The sequence below is a fragment of the Pongo pygmaeus genome, chromosome 2 (genome assembly GCF_028885625.2).
Source record: "Pongo pygmaeus isolate AG05252 chromosome 2, NHGRI_mPonPyg2-v2.0_pri, whole genome shotgun sequence".
NCBI lineage: Eukaryota > Metazoa > Chordata > Mammalia > Primates > Hominidae > Pongo > Pongo pygmaeus.
Window position 1 is genome coordinate 204,636,295 of NC_085930.1, and position 16,468 is coordinate 204,652,762.

General features: G+C 38.7%; 1 protein-coding gene across 3 annotated transcripts in view; it reads right to left on the reverse strand.

The window, feature by feature from the left end:
• The window catches only part of ACAP2 (ArfGAP with coiled-coil, ankyrin repeat and PH domains 2), a 177,465-nt gene that overhangs the window by 112,625 nt on the left and 48,372 nt on the right, over positions 1-16,468 (reverse strand). For all 3 annotated transcript variants that reach the window (XM_054479830.2, XM_063662581.1, XM_054479831.2), the window contains exon 2: positions 7,941-7,998. In XM_054479830.2, the coding sequence (XP_054335805.1) occupies positions 7,941-7,998 (58 nt within the window). The remainder of the gene's footprint in view (positions 1-7,940; positions 7,999-16,468) is intronic.

Consider the following 16,468-nt stretch of genomic DNA (forward strand, 5'->3'; position numbering starts at 1 on the left):
AATGTATTCTACAACTATATTTTACAGATAGGCCACATGACACACGTAAAGAATTCCCTGCAGTCACAGTAAAATATTGGTAGCGAGCTAAGCGTCCGTCAGTAGACAGCTAGATCAATAAATTATGATGTATCTATGCAAGGTTATACAATTCAACCATTTTTTAAAATGAGACAGCTCTATAATAACAAATAACATCCATGATATATTAAGAGAAAAATCAAAATGTAGAACAATGCTAATATTTTTGTTGAAATGGGGAGAGTCATTTGTACTGAAGAGTACAAATACTTTTATATGCTTAGAAAATTTTATGAAAAGGCCAGGCATGGTGGCTGACGCCTGTAATCCCAAAACTTTGGGAGGCCGAGGTGGGCAGATCACTTGAGGTCAGGAGTTCAAGACCAGCCTGGCCAACATGGCAAAACCCCATCTCTACTAAAAATACAAAAATTAGCCAGGCATGGTGGCGCACACCTGTAGTCCCAGCTAGTCAGGAGGCTGAGGCAGGAGAATTGCCTGAACCCGGGAAACAGAGGTTGCAGTGAGCTGAGATCATGCCACTGTACTCCAGCCTCAGTGACAGAGCGAGCCTGTCTCAAAAAAAAAGAAAATTGTGCAAAGGCACAAGAGAAACTAGTTCAGTGCATTCCTCTAGGAAAGATTAGAAAATGACTGATTTTCACTGGGTACACAGTTTTCTACCTTCAAATTGTGTACTACATAGGTGGTATTATGCAACAAATTAAATTCAAAAATAATTAAAAGTTTCCATAAAAACAAAGAGAGACAGGTTAATAGTAAAACATTATGGCAAAAAATATAGGGTTCTCAGCTAAGTCTGCTTAGGTTCAACCTACTGTCATACTTAAACATCTAAGTGAGACTGAGTGACCTTAACCTCAACAAACTTCCATTTCTTCTTCTGTATCACACATAACAACGGTACCAAACCATATATGGTTACTAAAAAAAAAGACTAAGAGAATGCACATAAAGATTCTTAGCACAGGCCAGTGGCTCATGCCTGTAAGCCCAACACTTTGGGAGGCCAAGATGGGAGGAATTTTTGAGGCCAGGCATTTGAGACCAGCCTGGTCAACAACCCTATCTCTGTCTTCAAAAAAAGAAGATTCTTAGCACAAACTTACTGACACATGGTAATTATTCAGTAGAGATTTGAGCTTCCTTGTCAGAGGGGGAGGTTTTCTTATTGTCGTTTGCTTTTGTTTTGTTTTACTAAGAAACAAACTTAGTTTAAAAAAAAAAAAATCTTTATCTACTTAAGATAGAGGTGGCAGAGAAGGGAAAGGAGAGAGATGCTAAAGCAAAGTCCTGAGGAGATAGGCGGCTTGGAACTGCATAGAAAAAGGGATACTTTTATCATTCAAAGAAGCAGAAAAACTAAAATGGTAAGAACAGATTCTGTTAAACTTCTAGATTAGCAGCAAGAAATAAAGGCATTCCCACCAAGCAGAAGAAGAGACAAGGTCATCTGCTGAGAATGAAGAACAATGTGGCAAATCTTGAGGTCTTGAAGAGCCACTAACGGTAACAAGAAAGGCACCTGACTGGGTTTGGGGGAAACTGCTTTATATCAAGAATTCCAGGAATGTGTAGCACCATCAGTTGGTTTCACCAAACAGTTGTGTAACTTCCCCTGCAGGGTTTTACAGGCCAGATATGGGACAAATAATATAGATGGTTAGACTTAAAACAGTGGAGAATTCTGCAGAGTAGGTATTATGGAAGGGACATGAAAGTCTCTGAAGAGAAATAATGATGCAATAAAATTAAGAGTACTCTGAAAGGGATCATAGCAGCATTATTTACAACAGCCAAAAAAGGGGAACAAGTCAAATGTCCATCAACTGATGAATGGATAAACAAAATGAGGTACATCCATGCAATGATGCATTATCCAGCTATAAAAACAAAGGACTGATACATGCTACAACATGGATGAATCTTAAAAACATTATGCTAAGAGAAAGGAGCTAGTCACATAAGACCGAATATTGTATTATTCCATTTATTTGAAATGTTCAGAATAGGCAAATCCAGGGACAGAAAGTAGATTAGGTTGCCAGAAGATAGAGGGAGAGGAGAATTGGGAGTGACTGCTAATAGATACGGGGTTTCTTTTTGGGGTGAAAAATATTTTGGAATTAGATAGCGGTGATGGTTGTACAACACTGGGACTATACTAAAAACCATGAATTACACACTTTGAAATAGTGGATTTTATGTTAGGTTAATTTTATCTCAACTTTTTTTTTAATTACAAAAAAGAGGAATACATTGAAGTGCATTTAAAAATTATCTGAGCAGCCATAAAAAAGAATGGGTTCATGTCCTTTGCAGAGACATGGATGAAGCTGGAAGCCGTCATTCTCAGCAAACAAACACAGGAACAGAAAACCAAACACCGCATGTTCTCACTCATAAGTAGGAGCTGAACAATGAGAACACATGGACACAGGGAGGGGAACAGCACACAGCGGGGCCTGTCAGGTGCGGAGCAAGGGGAGGGAGAGCATTAGGACAAATGCATGTGGGACTTAAAACCTAGATGATGGGTTGATGGGTGCAGCAAACCACCATGGCACATGTATACCTGTGTTACAAACCTGCACATTCTGTACATGGATCCCAGAACTTAAAGTAAAATTTAAAAAAAAAAGTGATCTGGAATATCACAAGTGGATAGTGAAAGACCAGAGGTAGGGCTGAAGAACAGAAGCAGTAATGAGGCTGAGAACTGGAAGGACTGGAGACTCAAGTCAGAAAGTAGGATATCAGCATTCCAGATTTCAAAGATTAGAACCCTGGGTGATGAGGCACAGAACACAGCCATGAAACAGGCATCAGAAGTAGAACAGAGGTCACTATCACAGGAGTTACAGAGAAAATGCAATTGTCATACAGCAGAACCACACATACACTGCAGCTATCCAGGACGAAGGACGGACTTGGCAATGAAGAGGGAGGGGGGCAGAAAGACAGAAGACTGAGATTTTGCCAGCTGTCAAAATACTTGTTAGATGACACTGATAAATGAGATTCTAACTGAATAATATAAACCTACAAAGAGGGAAGATTTTTACCTACAACAAGATTAAATGTCAAGTCCATCTAAATTATCAAACTAATATCCCTAATTCATTCAACAACTTTTTACTAAGCAATTACTATGTCATAGACACTCTGCCAGATGATAGGAATACAAACAACTTATCTGCTGACTATCCTTGAGTAACATACTCTCCAATTCTTGTTTTTTCATGCGCAAATTAGGGATATCAACTTTGCAATACTGTTATAATGATAACAAATAATATAAGTAAAACATAGGACTTTGTATACACCAAGTATATAAAACAAATGAGGGTTTTTTCTTTTTCTTTGGAAACGGGGTCTTGCTCTGTCACCCAGGCTGGAGTGCAGTGGCGTGCGCACGCACGCCACCATGCCAGGGGCACCATACCCAACTAATTTTTGTATTTTTAGTAGAGACAGGATTTCACCATGTTAGCCAGGCTGGTCTCGAACTCCTGACCTCAAGTGATTCGCCTGCCTCGGCCTCCCAAAGTGCTGGGATTACAGGCATGAGCCACCACTCCCAGTCCGTTTTTTCCCTTTTTAAGGACAGTCTCTCTTCAAGGAGCTAACACTCTGTTGAAGAGACAGCATCATTGTTTATTTAGAATTTACCACGTGCCAAGAACTGTGCTAAGTACTTTACATGTATTATCTCATTTTAGTTTCATAATAATCCTATGAAATAGGCACTCTTATTTTCCCCATTTTGGAGAGAAGAAACTGAGGCACAGAAAGGTTGAAGAGCTTGTCCAAGGCCATATTGCTAGTAAATGATAGAGCCAGACTCAAACCCAGCAGCAGCTCCAGGCTTTGTGTTCTTAACTACCAGGTTATGCTACCACCCAAAACTATATTATAACAGCTTAAATCAGAGTACATGCAAGAAACAATGCAACAGAAGAAAAAGAGCCAATGTTTGTGTTCTTAACTACTAGGCTATGCTCCCTACCCAAAATTACAATATTATAACAGCTTAAATCACAGTACATGCAAGAAACAATGCAACAGAAGAAAAAGAGCCAACGTTTGGTAGTACTTGGCTGAGATTTAAAGAGTATCTGCTCAATGGGGAACAAGCATGCCAGTGAGACAATGCAACACACGCAGAAATTAAGCCTAGATGGCAACTATGATGCACTATGATGCTGTCAATGACAGAACACCTGGCAGGAATGGATCAATAATTGAACTCAGTAGAGCAATGCCACTCATAAAGCATTATTCACCAGAATGAACGAACTACTGGTGGCATACATTATAGGAAAAGTCAAGAAGCTAGTTTAACCTGTCCCTGGCATGATTTACAATGATACTATAGGTGGAACTTGCCCTGCACAAAGCTATGAAATCATTAACCTAGACTTGGAGCAACCCTCCACCACCCACATTAGTCCTTCACTGCCACTACCTTCAATAACAACCACTTCCTCCTCTCAGCCTCTCTTCTCTATGCTAACTCCCCATAGTTTCTAAAATAAAAATAATAGTTAATAGATTAACAATTTGAGCTGGGCATGGGGGCTTACGCCTGTAATCCCAGCACTTTGGGAGGCCAAGGCGGGCAGATCACCTGAGGTTAGGAGTTCGAGACCAGCCTGGCCAATATGGTGAAACCCTGTCTCTAATAAAAATACAAAAAAATTAGTCAGGTGTGGTATCGTGCCCCTGTAATCCCAGCTACTCAGGAGGCTGAGGCAGGAGAATCGCTTCAGCCTGGAAGGTGGAGGCTGCAATGAGCTGAGATCACACCACTGCACTCCAGCCTGGGTGACAGAGCAAGAATCCATTACTTAAAAAAAATTTAAAAATTAAAAAAAAGAAAAAGAATTTGGGAGAGGTATGAAATATAAAAGTAACTATGGAAATTTAGTGTGACGGAAAATAGTAATACTTTTTAAGCTGTCAGGTTTCCACGTGTCCTTCGTAGCCCTTTGGGTAAGATAGACTCTAGAACGGGCTTATAGTTCTTAGCACTCAATGTCAATACTTCAATAACGTGTTTCAGATTTGAAACTTTTGGTCTGAAGATTCTAGCAGTGTGTGTGCTCTACTCCAAGTGAATAATACAGAGGAAAAAAGAATCCACTCATAACAGCAAAATAATCAGCAAAAACAGTCAGTGGATTCTATCTGTTTAGGTATTTTAAACTCTGAGGTGTCCCACCACAGTGTTTCATATGATTTACATGTGGTTCTACCTTATTACCTTACTCTTATTTCATGTATATAATACATATGTAATAATATATGTATTATTTATGTATATATAAGTAATAAGATATCCTTCTTATACCACTCTGTGATTCTTTAAAAGGCCTTGCCCCTCTACATACTCTCTCATAAATCTTCCATAAAATCAAAACTATATTTTCTGTTGTCTACCTTAAGAGTTTAAAATTTTGTTTCAAAGAGTACTTGAAAATAAATGTAGTGCCTCAGAGTAAAAAATAAAATAAAATAAAATAGTAATAAAAAGCCAGACATGTAATTTTTAAGTAGAAAACAAAGGAAGGCATTTTCAAATAATATCCTTATCCAAAATTAAAATATTAATTTTTACAAAGACTTGCTGGAAGCTAGCTAGCATTCCTCAGAACATTTCCCAGTGGCAGGTGCTCCCCCAACGCGGATCCTGAAGTGCAGTGATGCACAAGAAGAGCACTGAACTGATCATAAAGACAGAGGGGCCAGGTGCGGTGGCTCATGCCTGTAATCCCGGCACTTTGGGAGGCTGAGGCGGGCGGATTACCTGAGCGCAGGAGTTCGAGACCAGTCTGGCCAACACGGTGAAATCCCATCTCTACTAAAATACAAAAACTTAGCCAGGCATAGTGGTGTGAGCCTGAGGTCCCAGCTACTCAGGAGGCTGAGGCAGAAGAATTGCTTGAACCTGGGAGGCAGAGGTTGCAGTGAGCCGAGATCACGCCACTGCACTCCAGCCTGAGTGACAGAGCAAGACTCTGTCTAAAAAAAAAAGAAAAGGGGTTCTAACCCTGGTTGTGCCTCTTCTACTCTGTGATTTGAAGCAAGTCCCCATCACTTCCTTGGGCTTTGGTATCCTCAGCTATAAAACGGGAATAATAACACTTGTCCTATCTAACCCTACAGATTATTGTAAAAATTAAAAGGACACTATATATTACCGGGCTTTAAAAATTATACAGTACTATACAAAAATAACTTATCTCTAAACATCTTCTAAAATTCTGATGTAATTTGTTTACATATAGAACTAATGCTATTTTATATAGTTTCTGGACTATATTATATAAAGATGTATGTTTCATGGTTTCAAAACATTTGAAAACCTTCAGCTTAATATATTTTCTATCCTTGCTACTCAAAAGTGTGGTCCATGGGCCAACAGCATGGGCGTCACCTGGAATCCGGTTACAAACACAAAATCTCAGGTATCTCCAGCTACTGAATCGGAATCTGTTTTTTCACAAGATGAGATCCCCAAGGGATTCCTAAGCAAAGTTAAGGTCTGAGAAGCACTACGTTACACAGCAATGCCATTTATAATAATAATTATTAAACTAGAAAATTATTTTCAGAAAAGGTATTTCAAATATATACATCTGATTTATCTCCAGAAATTTAAAGAGAAACATGTAAATGAGCAGTGGTTTCAGAAGTATCTAAACAAATGGATCAGAAGCTCTTACTCATTCTACTGCTTCTGCCTACTATATAGCAAATAGTGTTTCTTGGACAGACACCAAAAAAATCATCAATAATATAGATGGAGGGAATCAATGTACATTTACCCTTCCATAAAATATGGCCATACCGATTACTAAGTACCTATTAAGCATTTCTGGTATTAGCTTAAAAATGGAATTAATATTTTAAATTGTATTTATATTTGAACGTGGCCAGACCCAAATTTATACAATGGTCAGGTTATATATGAAATCCATTAAGCAACAAAAAAGAAAGATGCAATCTTTTTGGTAGAAAATACAGAAAAAGCATCTCTTTTTTTTGAGATGGAGTTTCACTCTTGTTGCCCAGGCTGGAGCGCAATGGCATGATCTCAGCTCATAGCAACCTCCACTTCCCCGGCTCAAGCGATTCTCCTGCCTCAGCCTCCCGAGTAGCTAGGATTACAGGCATGCACCACCACACCTGGCTAATTTTGTATTTTTTTAGTAGAGATGGGGTTTCTCCATGGTGGTCAGACTGGTCTCAAACTCCTGACCTCAGGTGATCCGCCCATCTCGGCCTCCCAAAGTGCTGGGATTATAGGCATGAGCCATCACACCTGGCCCCAGAAAAAGCTTCTAACAACATACAGGATGTTTAGTGAGCTTTGAAGTCAGACATAGATTCGAATTCCTGCTCTGGCACTTAGATTAGACTTTACACAAGCTACTTAGTGTCTCTAGCCTTACTTTCCTCATGTGTAAAACTGGGATAATAACAGCATTTACCCTCATAGAGATAAAAAGCTACCAGGCCAGGTGCGATGGCTCACTCCTATAATCCCAGCACTTTGGGAAGCTGAGGCAGGTGGATCACCAGAGGTCAGGAGTTTGAGACCAGCCTGGCCAACATGGGAAACCCTGTCTCTACTAAAAACACAAAAAATTAGCTGGGCATGGTGGTGCACACCTGTAATCCCAGCTAGTTGGGAGGCTGAGGCAGGAGGATCGTTTGAACCCAGGAGACGGAGATTACAGTGAGCTGAGATCATGCCACTGCACTCCAGCCTGGGCGACAGAGTGAGACTCTGTCTCCAAAAAATAAAAAACAGACCTACTATTGTAGGTACTAATCATTATTTACGGCAAACGAGAATCAATGTTTTAAAAAGCTAAACATGTAAAATTTACCTTATCAAGTTTTAGTTCCAATTCTGCCACATCACCTTCTACTTCTTCCAAAGCTGCCCTAGAAAAATTAAACATAAAATGAGTTATTTCATTTGTTCAAATGTATACTTTACTCTTGAAAAGTAACTCTAAATGAAAAGATAGATATGAATGCTTAAAAATTACACCTCACATGAAGTAATCATTACCTTGGAATTTAGTACAAATACTTCATAATCATGCAATACAACAGATAATACAATTATTGTTTAGGACAATGACAGAACACATTACGCTAATTTATACTCAAAGCATTAGTATCATTCCAATTAATAACAGTAAATATAGCTATTTAGCATGCACTTTTTAAATGCATGAGACATTTTAAAAGTTGAGGCGTACAAAGAATCGGATTTCTTGATAACAAAACACATGCAACCAACCTGCAAGGCACTGTTGGCAACCAAGAAGAGGAGCTTTTACTTTCAGAAATAGCTTAGAAAAATATCACCCTTGTTTTGTTTCCAAAGTATTTTTTTAATCAGCACCTAACACTAATTTTAGTCTCTCTTCTTCTCCTAGCAATATAATTTTAATATAGAAAAATTAGCAAAGGTTAGATTATGTAAAATGCAGAAACTAAATAAGCCAAATATTGTCTTATTGACAAAAGAGAATACAATTATAATACCAGTTAGCACTTCATATCACACTACAAGGCAACATTTCAAAATTGGAAATTTGTCTGAAACAAAATAGAAGCAACTAAGTTTTTGGGATGAAAACATTTTACACTCAAGAGTATGTATAACAAAATGTAATTCATCTACTTTAAGTCATTTATGCCATTTTCATATATCTACTTGATAAACTAGCAATTCTCAAATAGGTATTTAAAGATTTAACTAAATTTTTTTTAAGTTGGATAGTAATGGGGGATTTACACTGAGTAAGATATTCTCAGGAGACAGAGCTAGGATGAAAACTATTTCCGGAACAAGCATGGTGGCTCACACCTGTAATCCCAGCACTTTGGGAGGCGGAGGGGAAGGACTGCTTGGACCCAGGAGTTCAAGACCAGCCTAGGAAACACAGGAAGACCCTGTCTCTACAAAAAATAAAAGGATTAGCCAGGCGTGGTGGCTCACACCTGTAGTCCCAGCTACTCAGGAGGCTGAGGTGGGAGGATCACTTGGGCCTTGGGAGGTTGAGGCTTCCTTCAGTGCACTCCAGCCTAGGTGCCCCTGTCTCAAAATAAAACAAAAAACTGTATTTCCAGAACTCCCACTTCACCTCTGTGTGACCTCTGAATAATCACCTTATCGACTTGTGATTCTGCTTCTCCATTGGGTAACATTTATTTTTAGGAAGCTTTTAAATCTCTAAAATAAGAAAATAACTTTGAATTATTCAGTAAAGAAATGCCTATGATAAAATGAGATGCTCTAGCATATGACTGGAGAAAATAGAAGGTGCTGCACTCTGTAGCACAGAAACAGAAATACTTCTTCCTGACTAAAAGTTTCTCATTTGCTTCAGCAAAGTTTTCCAAACTATGCATTGTCTCCTTAACCTAGAAAACATTTTTCATTCACATCAGCGCTCAGTCCCTTCACCTACTCATCATTTAAAACTTAATTTACACAAGAGAACAAATGTATAAGGATATTCACTGTAATGGGTTAGAAACCTGGATGTGCAGCAATAGGAAATAATATAAATAAATTACGATATATCCATACCATTATGTGAGGCAGAAGATTTTAAATGAGGTTGATCTGTATCTACTGATATGGAAATCTGCACAGGATAGAGTATTATATGGGGGGAAAAAGCCAGCTACAAAATTATATGCAGAGCATGACCTCAATTTGGGAGCATATTTATCAGTCAACGAACTACAACTCTGAAGAATGGGAATTTGACAGCAGAAAGTATAAATAAGGATTTGCACTTTTTACTAAATTCTGGATTAACTATTTTCAACAACTATGCATTTTTAAGTAATGTTTAAAGCTAATAAAGGGGAAAAAGAAGTCCAAACACCACCTCCCCAAGACATGGTCCTCTTGGAACCCCTCAACCCCTCAAGCTGAATGGCATACCCTCCTGTGCCCCTCCAGCACCTCACACACATTCTATCACTGTGCACCTCGCTCACCAGTCTCAGTTCCCCATAGCAGCACAGACGCACAAACAAAATGTTTGTTGAGCCAAGGGAGAAACTCACTAAGTACGCTAATTGTCAGATACCCTCTTCATTTACATTTTAACCTTTATTTATCTTTACTCAGTCTTCCATTTCTTTCAAGCAAATTAGTTGAAATGACCAGTTTGAGATTTAATCATTGGTTTCTACTTAACAAATGGGTTGGGAGAAACTTCTTGTAACTTCTCCAATCTTATTTCACTGTGCAATTCTACTAATTCACTTTTGTGAAACAACACATTTAAAGAAACGTAAGCAGCAAGGCACAGTGGCTCACGCCTGTAATCCCAGCACTTAGGGAGGCCGAGCTGGGCAGATCACTTGAGGCCAGGAGTCCTAGACTAGCCTGGCCAACAGAGCGAAACCCAGTCTCTACTAAAAATACAAAAAGTAGCGTCAGGCCAGGAGTTTGAGACCAGCCTGGACAACAAAGCAAGACTCAGTCTCTCAAAAAATTCAAAATAAAAAATGCTAGCTAGGCACGGTAGTGTGTGGCTGTAATCCCAGCTACTGGGGATTCTGAGGCAGGAGGATTGCTTGAGCCCAGGAGTTTCAAGTTACAATGAGCTATGACTGCACCACTGCGCTCCTTGCCTGGGCCACAGGGCAAGACTCCATCTCTCTTTTTTTTTTTTTTAAAGGGGGGAAGTAAAGACTAAATGAGGACTGTTCATATCATCAATCACAGTACATGACACAAAGAACAAAATCAATTCGCAGATTCTTTCTCTCCTTTAGCTTACCACTGAGATGACTTCTATTCATCAGTGAGACAGAACCACTCTGGGACATATGTTTAATAAACCAGTAAGTGAAATAAAAGAATTTACCCAACAATCTTTGAAATATTAAATGATAGATGTTATTTCTCTGCAATTCGCCCAGATTTTTATGAAGCATATAACTTTTATGAAAATGCAAGGCAATAAAGAGGCCAAAATTATAGACCCCTACCCTCCACAGCTTAAAATTTAATTTAAAAAAATCAAGTTATACACACATTAACAATGAAATAAAATATATGATTGAGCAGCAAAATGAGCAAAACAGAGAATAAGTAATAAGGGGGATAGACGTTAAGAGAAAGGGAAGAAAAGAGAAGACAATGAGCACAGTCACAAGGGTCAGCAAACAATTACCCAAAAGGCAAGTTTGACCCATAACCTGTTTTTACAAAGTCTATATAAGCTAAAAATGGTTCTTACATTTTTAAGTGGCTGAAAAATATTTTCAAAAAATAATATTTTGTGACGCATGAAAATTATATTAAACTCAAATTTCTGTTCCTCTAAAGTTTTACGGAAGCAGAGACAAGTTAATTCACTTCAGTACTCTCTATAGCAGCTTTCACGCCATAATGGCATAGTTGAGTAGTTGCAAGAGAGACCATATGGCCCACAAAGCATAAAATATTTACTATCTGGCCCTTTACAGAAAAAGTTTACTGACCCTTAAGAATGTCAAATATAAGAACATGAATGAAAAACTTTTCTCATATATGAAATACATAAAAGAAAATAAAATTTGGACTTAGCTCTAGCTGTCTGTACTCTAAGAAGCTGAATAAGCCCAGAATTCAGAAAAACAGATACTTTATTTTTAATAACAATACCTTCATTCTTTTATCTATTCATGCATCATAGTTTTTTATTATCAATTGAAAAATAGTTACCTAAAAACATCAAACTAGAAGAGAAGACGAGCGCGGTGGCTCATGCCTGTAATCCCAGCACTTTGGGAGGCTGAAGTGGGTGGATCACATAAAGTCAGGAGTTCAAGACCAGCCCAGCCAACATGGTGAAACCCCTTCTCTAATAAAAATATGAACATTAGCCAGACATGGTGGCAGGCACCTGTAATCCCAGCTACTAGGGAGGCTGAGGCAGGAGAATCGCTTGAACCCAGGAGGCGGAGGTTGCGGTGAGCTGAGATCATGCCATTGCACTCCAGCCTGGGACACAAGAGCAAAACTCCATCTCAAAAAAAAAAAACAAATAAGAAAACTAGAAGAGAAAAAAATCCAATAGCAAGTTTAACACCAAGACATGGCTATGAAATGAATGAGGCTCAAAAATAGAACTCCCTCCACTCAGATAACTGCATATTCTTGTTGTAGCAATAAACTTTTCTAAGCTACTGTTTGTAAAAGAGTATACACTAAAATAACTAAATACATTAAATGTGTAACACGAGCATTACATTTTCCTTATAAAATTATTTGAAAGAAAAAAGAAGTATGGGCCAGGCATGGTGGCTCACATCTGTAATCCCAGCACTTTGGGAGGCCGAGGTGGGCGGATCACTTGAGGTCAGGAGTTCAATACCAGCCTGGCCAACATGATGAAAACCCATCTCTACTAAAAACACAAAAATTAGCCAGGCATGGTGGCACATGCCTGTAATCCCAACTACTTGGCAGGCTGAGGCAGGAGAATCGTTTGAACTCGGGAGGCAGAGGTTGCAGTGAGCCAAGATCGCGTCACTGCACTCCAGCCTGGGAGACAGAGTGAGACTGTGTCTCAAAAAAGAAAAAAAAAAAGAAGTATGCTAAATAATTATTTTTCCCATCCATTTAAAATCCTTAAAAACCAACAATAACCACCAAAAAAAAAAAATCTTCGCTCCAACTTGGCAATAGCCTTAAAATGAAATTAATAATTTAAAATTAGGTCACATGGTGATGCACTCCAAATTGCCAATAGCAGGATATGCAAGATCATTAATAGGGACATAAATATCCTCAAACATTAAAGGTGGATTTCAGGCTGTAAGTCATAACTACCTAATAAAAAATCATCAAATAGAAATAAATACTCAAAATGTGCAGATTTTGAAACTGCTGTATTCCTTTGTTTTATATGATACATGTATTTCTAAAAGCTGCATGTAAATTGAATAACCATTTAGAGACTCAGGAGATGTATGTGCCCATCATAGTATCTATCATCCTAAGTCAACTTCCTCTTTCAGCTCAACAGCCTTATGTACCTTGGGCAATGCTGGACTATTCTTTGCAAGGAAAGGACAACAACTGCATCAAGGATGGCCCACTGACCCAAGGGCAGTCCTGGGATTTGTTAAGTGGTTAAAAAAGAGTGACGAAAAGGCCCTATACCGATGAGATTAGTCCCCTCTGTTTTTGACCAGAAAACAACACAGCACACACTCTAGAAACCTGGTTTTTAATAGAAATCTCCCATTAAATACTTTTATAATGTGAATGGCCACCCCTTATTAGTTTGGTTAAGTTCTGGGTCCTTTATGCTGGGTCTCTACAACATCTTTATGTTGAGAGGCAGTAGAATAAAGTTGAAAAAAAAAAGAAAACTTCTTGTGTTTGAATCGCTACTATACTTATTAGCTGTGTAATGATGAACAAGTTGTGTTCCAATTTCTTCTCTAAAACACAGATAAACAAGTCTCTCCCACAGAGACGTATGACAAATGTGAATATGCATGTGAAAACACTAAGTCAGTGAATGTCAGCTATGATTATTTACACAGTGTTAAAGAAAACACACAATCTCTTTTTGTTTTCATGTTATGGGGCCACATGAGAAGAAAGCAGTAACAAGATCATCACATACTTCCAAAATGAATTTGAAATAGTCTGAAAAAGGGGCAAAATACAGTTAAAACAGGCCTACGATCAGCAATTAAAACAGCAAATCTAATTTCCTTTAAGAGAAACACTTCTAGGAGTGCAAAAGGCTTATTGGAAGAAAGACAAAAACACAATACTGCTGTCCCTTTCCAAAGATCACACATCAAATACAGACTGGAGTCCTCTCCTAACTTCCTAACTTCAATCTAGACTAGAGGACTACATACATATGACATATAAGATGATGAACTATTTAAAAATCCACTTGGTTTCTAAGGTTATCAAGGTAGGTTCTATCCAACTCCTCTAAGAGCCTAAAAACAGAGGAGAACCAACGCAGAATCAGTATGAAGGAAGGTTACAGTTCTAAATTTATATTTACACTTAATCTTAGCCAAAAGGCCAAGAAGCAACTGTATATTTGTTACATAATAATAACCTTTTATAAATGTCTCCACTGGCCAGGCATGGTGGCTCACGGCTGTAATCCCAGCACTTTGGAAGGCCAAGGCAGGTAGATCACGGGAGGTCAGGAGTTCGAGGCCAGCCTCATCAACATGGTGAAACCCAGTCTCTAATAAAAATACAAAATTAGCCAGGCATGGTGGCGCATGCCTGTTATCCCAGCTACTCGGGAGGCTGAGGCAGGAGAATTGCTTGAACCCAGGAGGCAGAGGTTGCGGTGAGCCAAGATCGTGCCACTGCACTCCAGCCTGGGCAACAAGAGTGAAACTCCAACTCTAAATAAATAAACAAATAAACAAACAAATAAACAAATAAATAAATAAATAAAATGTCTCTGCCTTCATTGTTTTCAGAAGTTTCAATGGATGAAATTAAAAGGTCTTTCTTCTCTATTATCTTAGAGATGTTGTAACTGCTCCTATGTGCTCAAATTGGTCTACTAAGCAAACCTAGCTAGATCCATGAGAAATTCAGTCCTGTAATAGGAAAGGGAGTAGTGGAAAAACAAACTAGAAATGGAAACCAACATTTTAGTCTGTCAACTAATATGATCCCTTGAGAAAATCATTTAATCATACCAGACCTCAGTTCTCTCACTCTGGAACAGCTTGAATATCACTTCAAGACCTAACATTCCATTATTTGGGATTAAGCATTCAAAGGAAAGCTATTGGGTTGGGGCAAAAGCAATTGCGGTTTTTGCCATTACTTTTGCACCAATCTAATAGAACCTGGATTTGTTTTCTTTTAAGTAAGATTTCCTCCAGGCCCTTGCTTGTGCTTTCAAAAGAGTTAAGGGAGGAAAAAAATGTTTAACCCATAAAAAAAACCTCACCAGATTTTATATTAACCAGTTTCATTTATCTTCTCAAAAGTCTCCTCTGCATAGTTCTTAAAAGACAAGGAGTACGAATATAGATGAAAATAGTGGGATTTTTAAAGTCTTTTGTTTGGCTTAATATTTTGGAGGAAAACAGATTTATTTTATTTTTTTAGAGACAGGATCTCATTATGTTGACCAGTCTGGTTTTGAACTCCTGGCCTGAAGCAATCCTCCCATCCCAGCCTCCCAAAGTACTAGGATTACAGGCGTGAGCCATCACACTTGGCCAGAAAAAAAAATTTTGTTTTCCATCCACATGTGTATCTTTCTAAGCAAGCCCCATTATATTTCTGTTTTACAGACTGTACACATTACTCTGCCACTTCTCAGTGGAAAAAAAAAAAAACATTTTTTTTAAAAAGTAGCTAAAAAAAAAAAAAATCTATAACCCTTTTCCCCTCACATTTTCCCGTCAATACACAGTATCCAAAATAAAACCATCAGGGGCCAGGGAGGAGTATTAATTGAAAAGGCACCGGGCGCGGTGGCTCACGCCTGTAATCCCAGCACTTTGGGAGGCCGAGGCAGGTGGATCACGAGGTCAGGAGATCAAGACCATCCTGGCTAACACGGTGAAACCCCATCTCTACTAAAAAATACAAAAATATTAGCCGGGCACGGTGGCAGGCACCTGTAGTCCCAGCTACTCCGGAGGCTGAGGTAGGAGAATGGCAGGAATCTGGGAGGTGAAGTTTGCAGTGAGCAGAGATCGCGCCACTGCACTCCAGCCTGGGAGACAGAGCAAGACTCTGTCTCAAAAAAAAAAAAAAAAAAAGAAAGAAAGAAAAAGAAAAGGCAACCAAATCACAGCACAAGGTTGAGATGCAAATAGTATGGCCCTGGTGAATGAATATCATACTCTTAAGTCATAACTCAGATATCAACAACCCCTTTAAATCCCAGCTCATGATATAAAAAATAAAAAATTTTAAAAAAGGAAGAACTTAAAATATTATCCAGATAATAGGGCCGGGTGCAGTGGCTCACACCTGTAATCCCAGCACTTTGGGAGGCCGAGGTGGGAGGATCACCTGAGGTTGGGAGTTCGAGACCAGCCTGACCAACATGATGAAACCCTGTCTCTACTAAAAATACAAAATTAGCCAGGTGTGGTGGCGCATGCATGTAATCCCAGTTACTCGGGGGGCTGAGGCAGGAGAATCGCTTGAACCGGGGAGCCAAAAGTTGCGGTAAGCCGAGATCACACCATTGCACTCCAGCCTGGGCAACAAGAATGAAACTCCGTCTCAAAAAAACAAACAAAAATTACACATACATATATATATATACATATATATATACGTATATATATGTGTGTGTATATATACGTATATATGTGTGTGTATATATACGTATATATGTGTGTATATATACGTATATATATATAT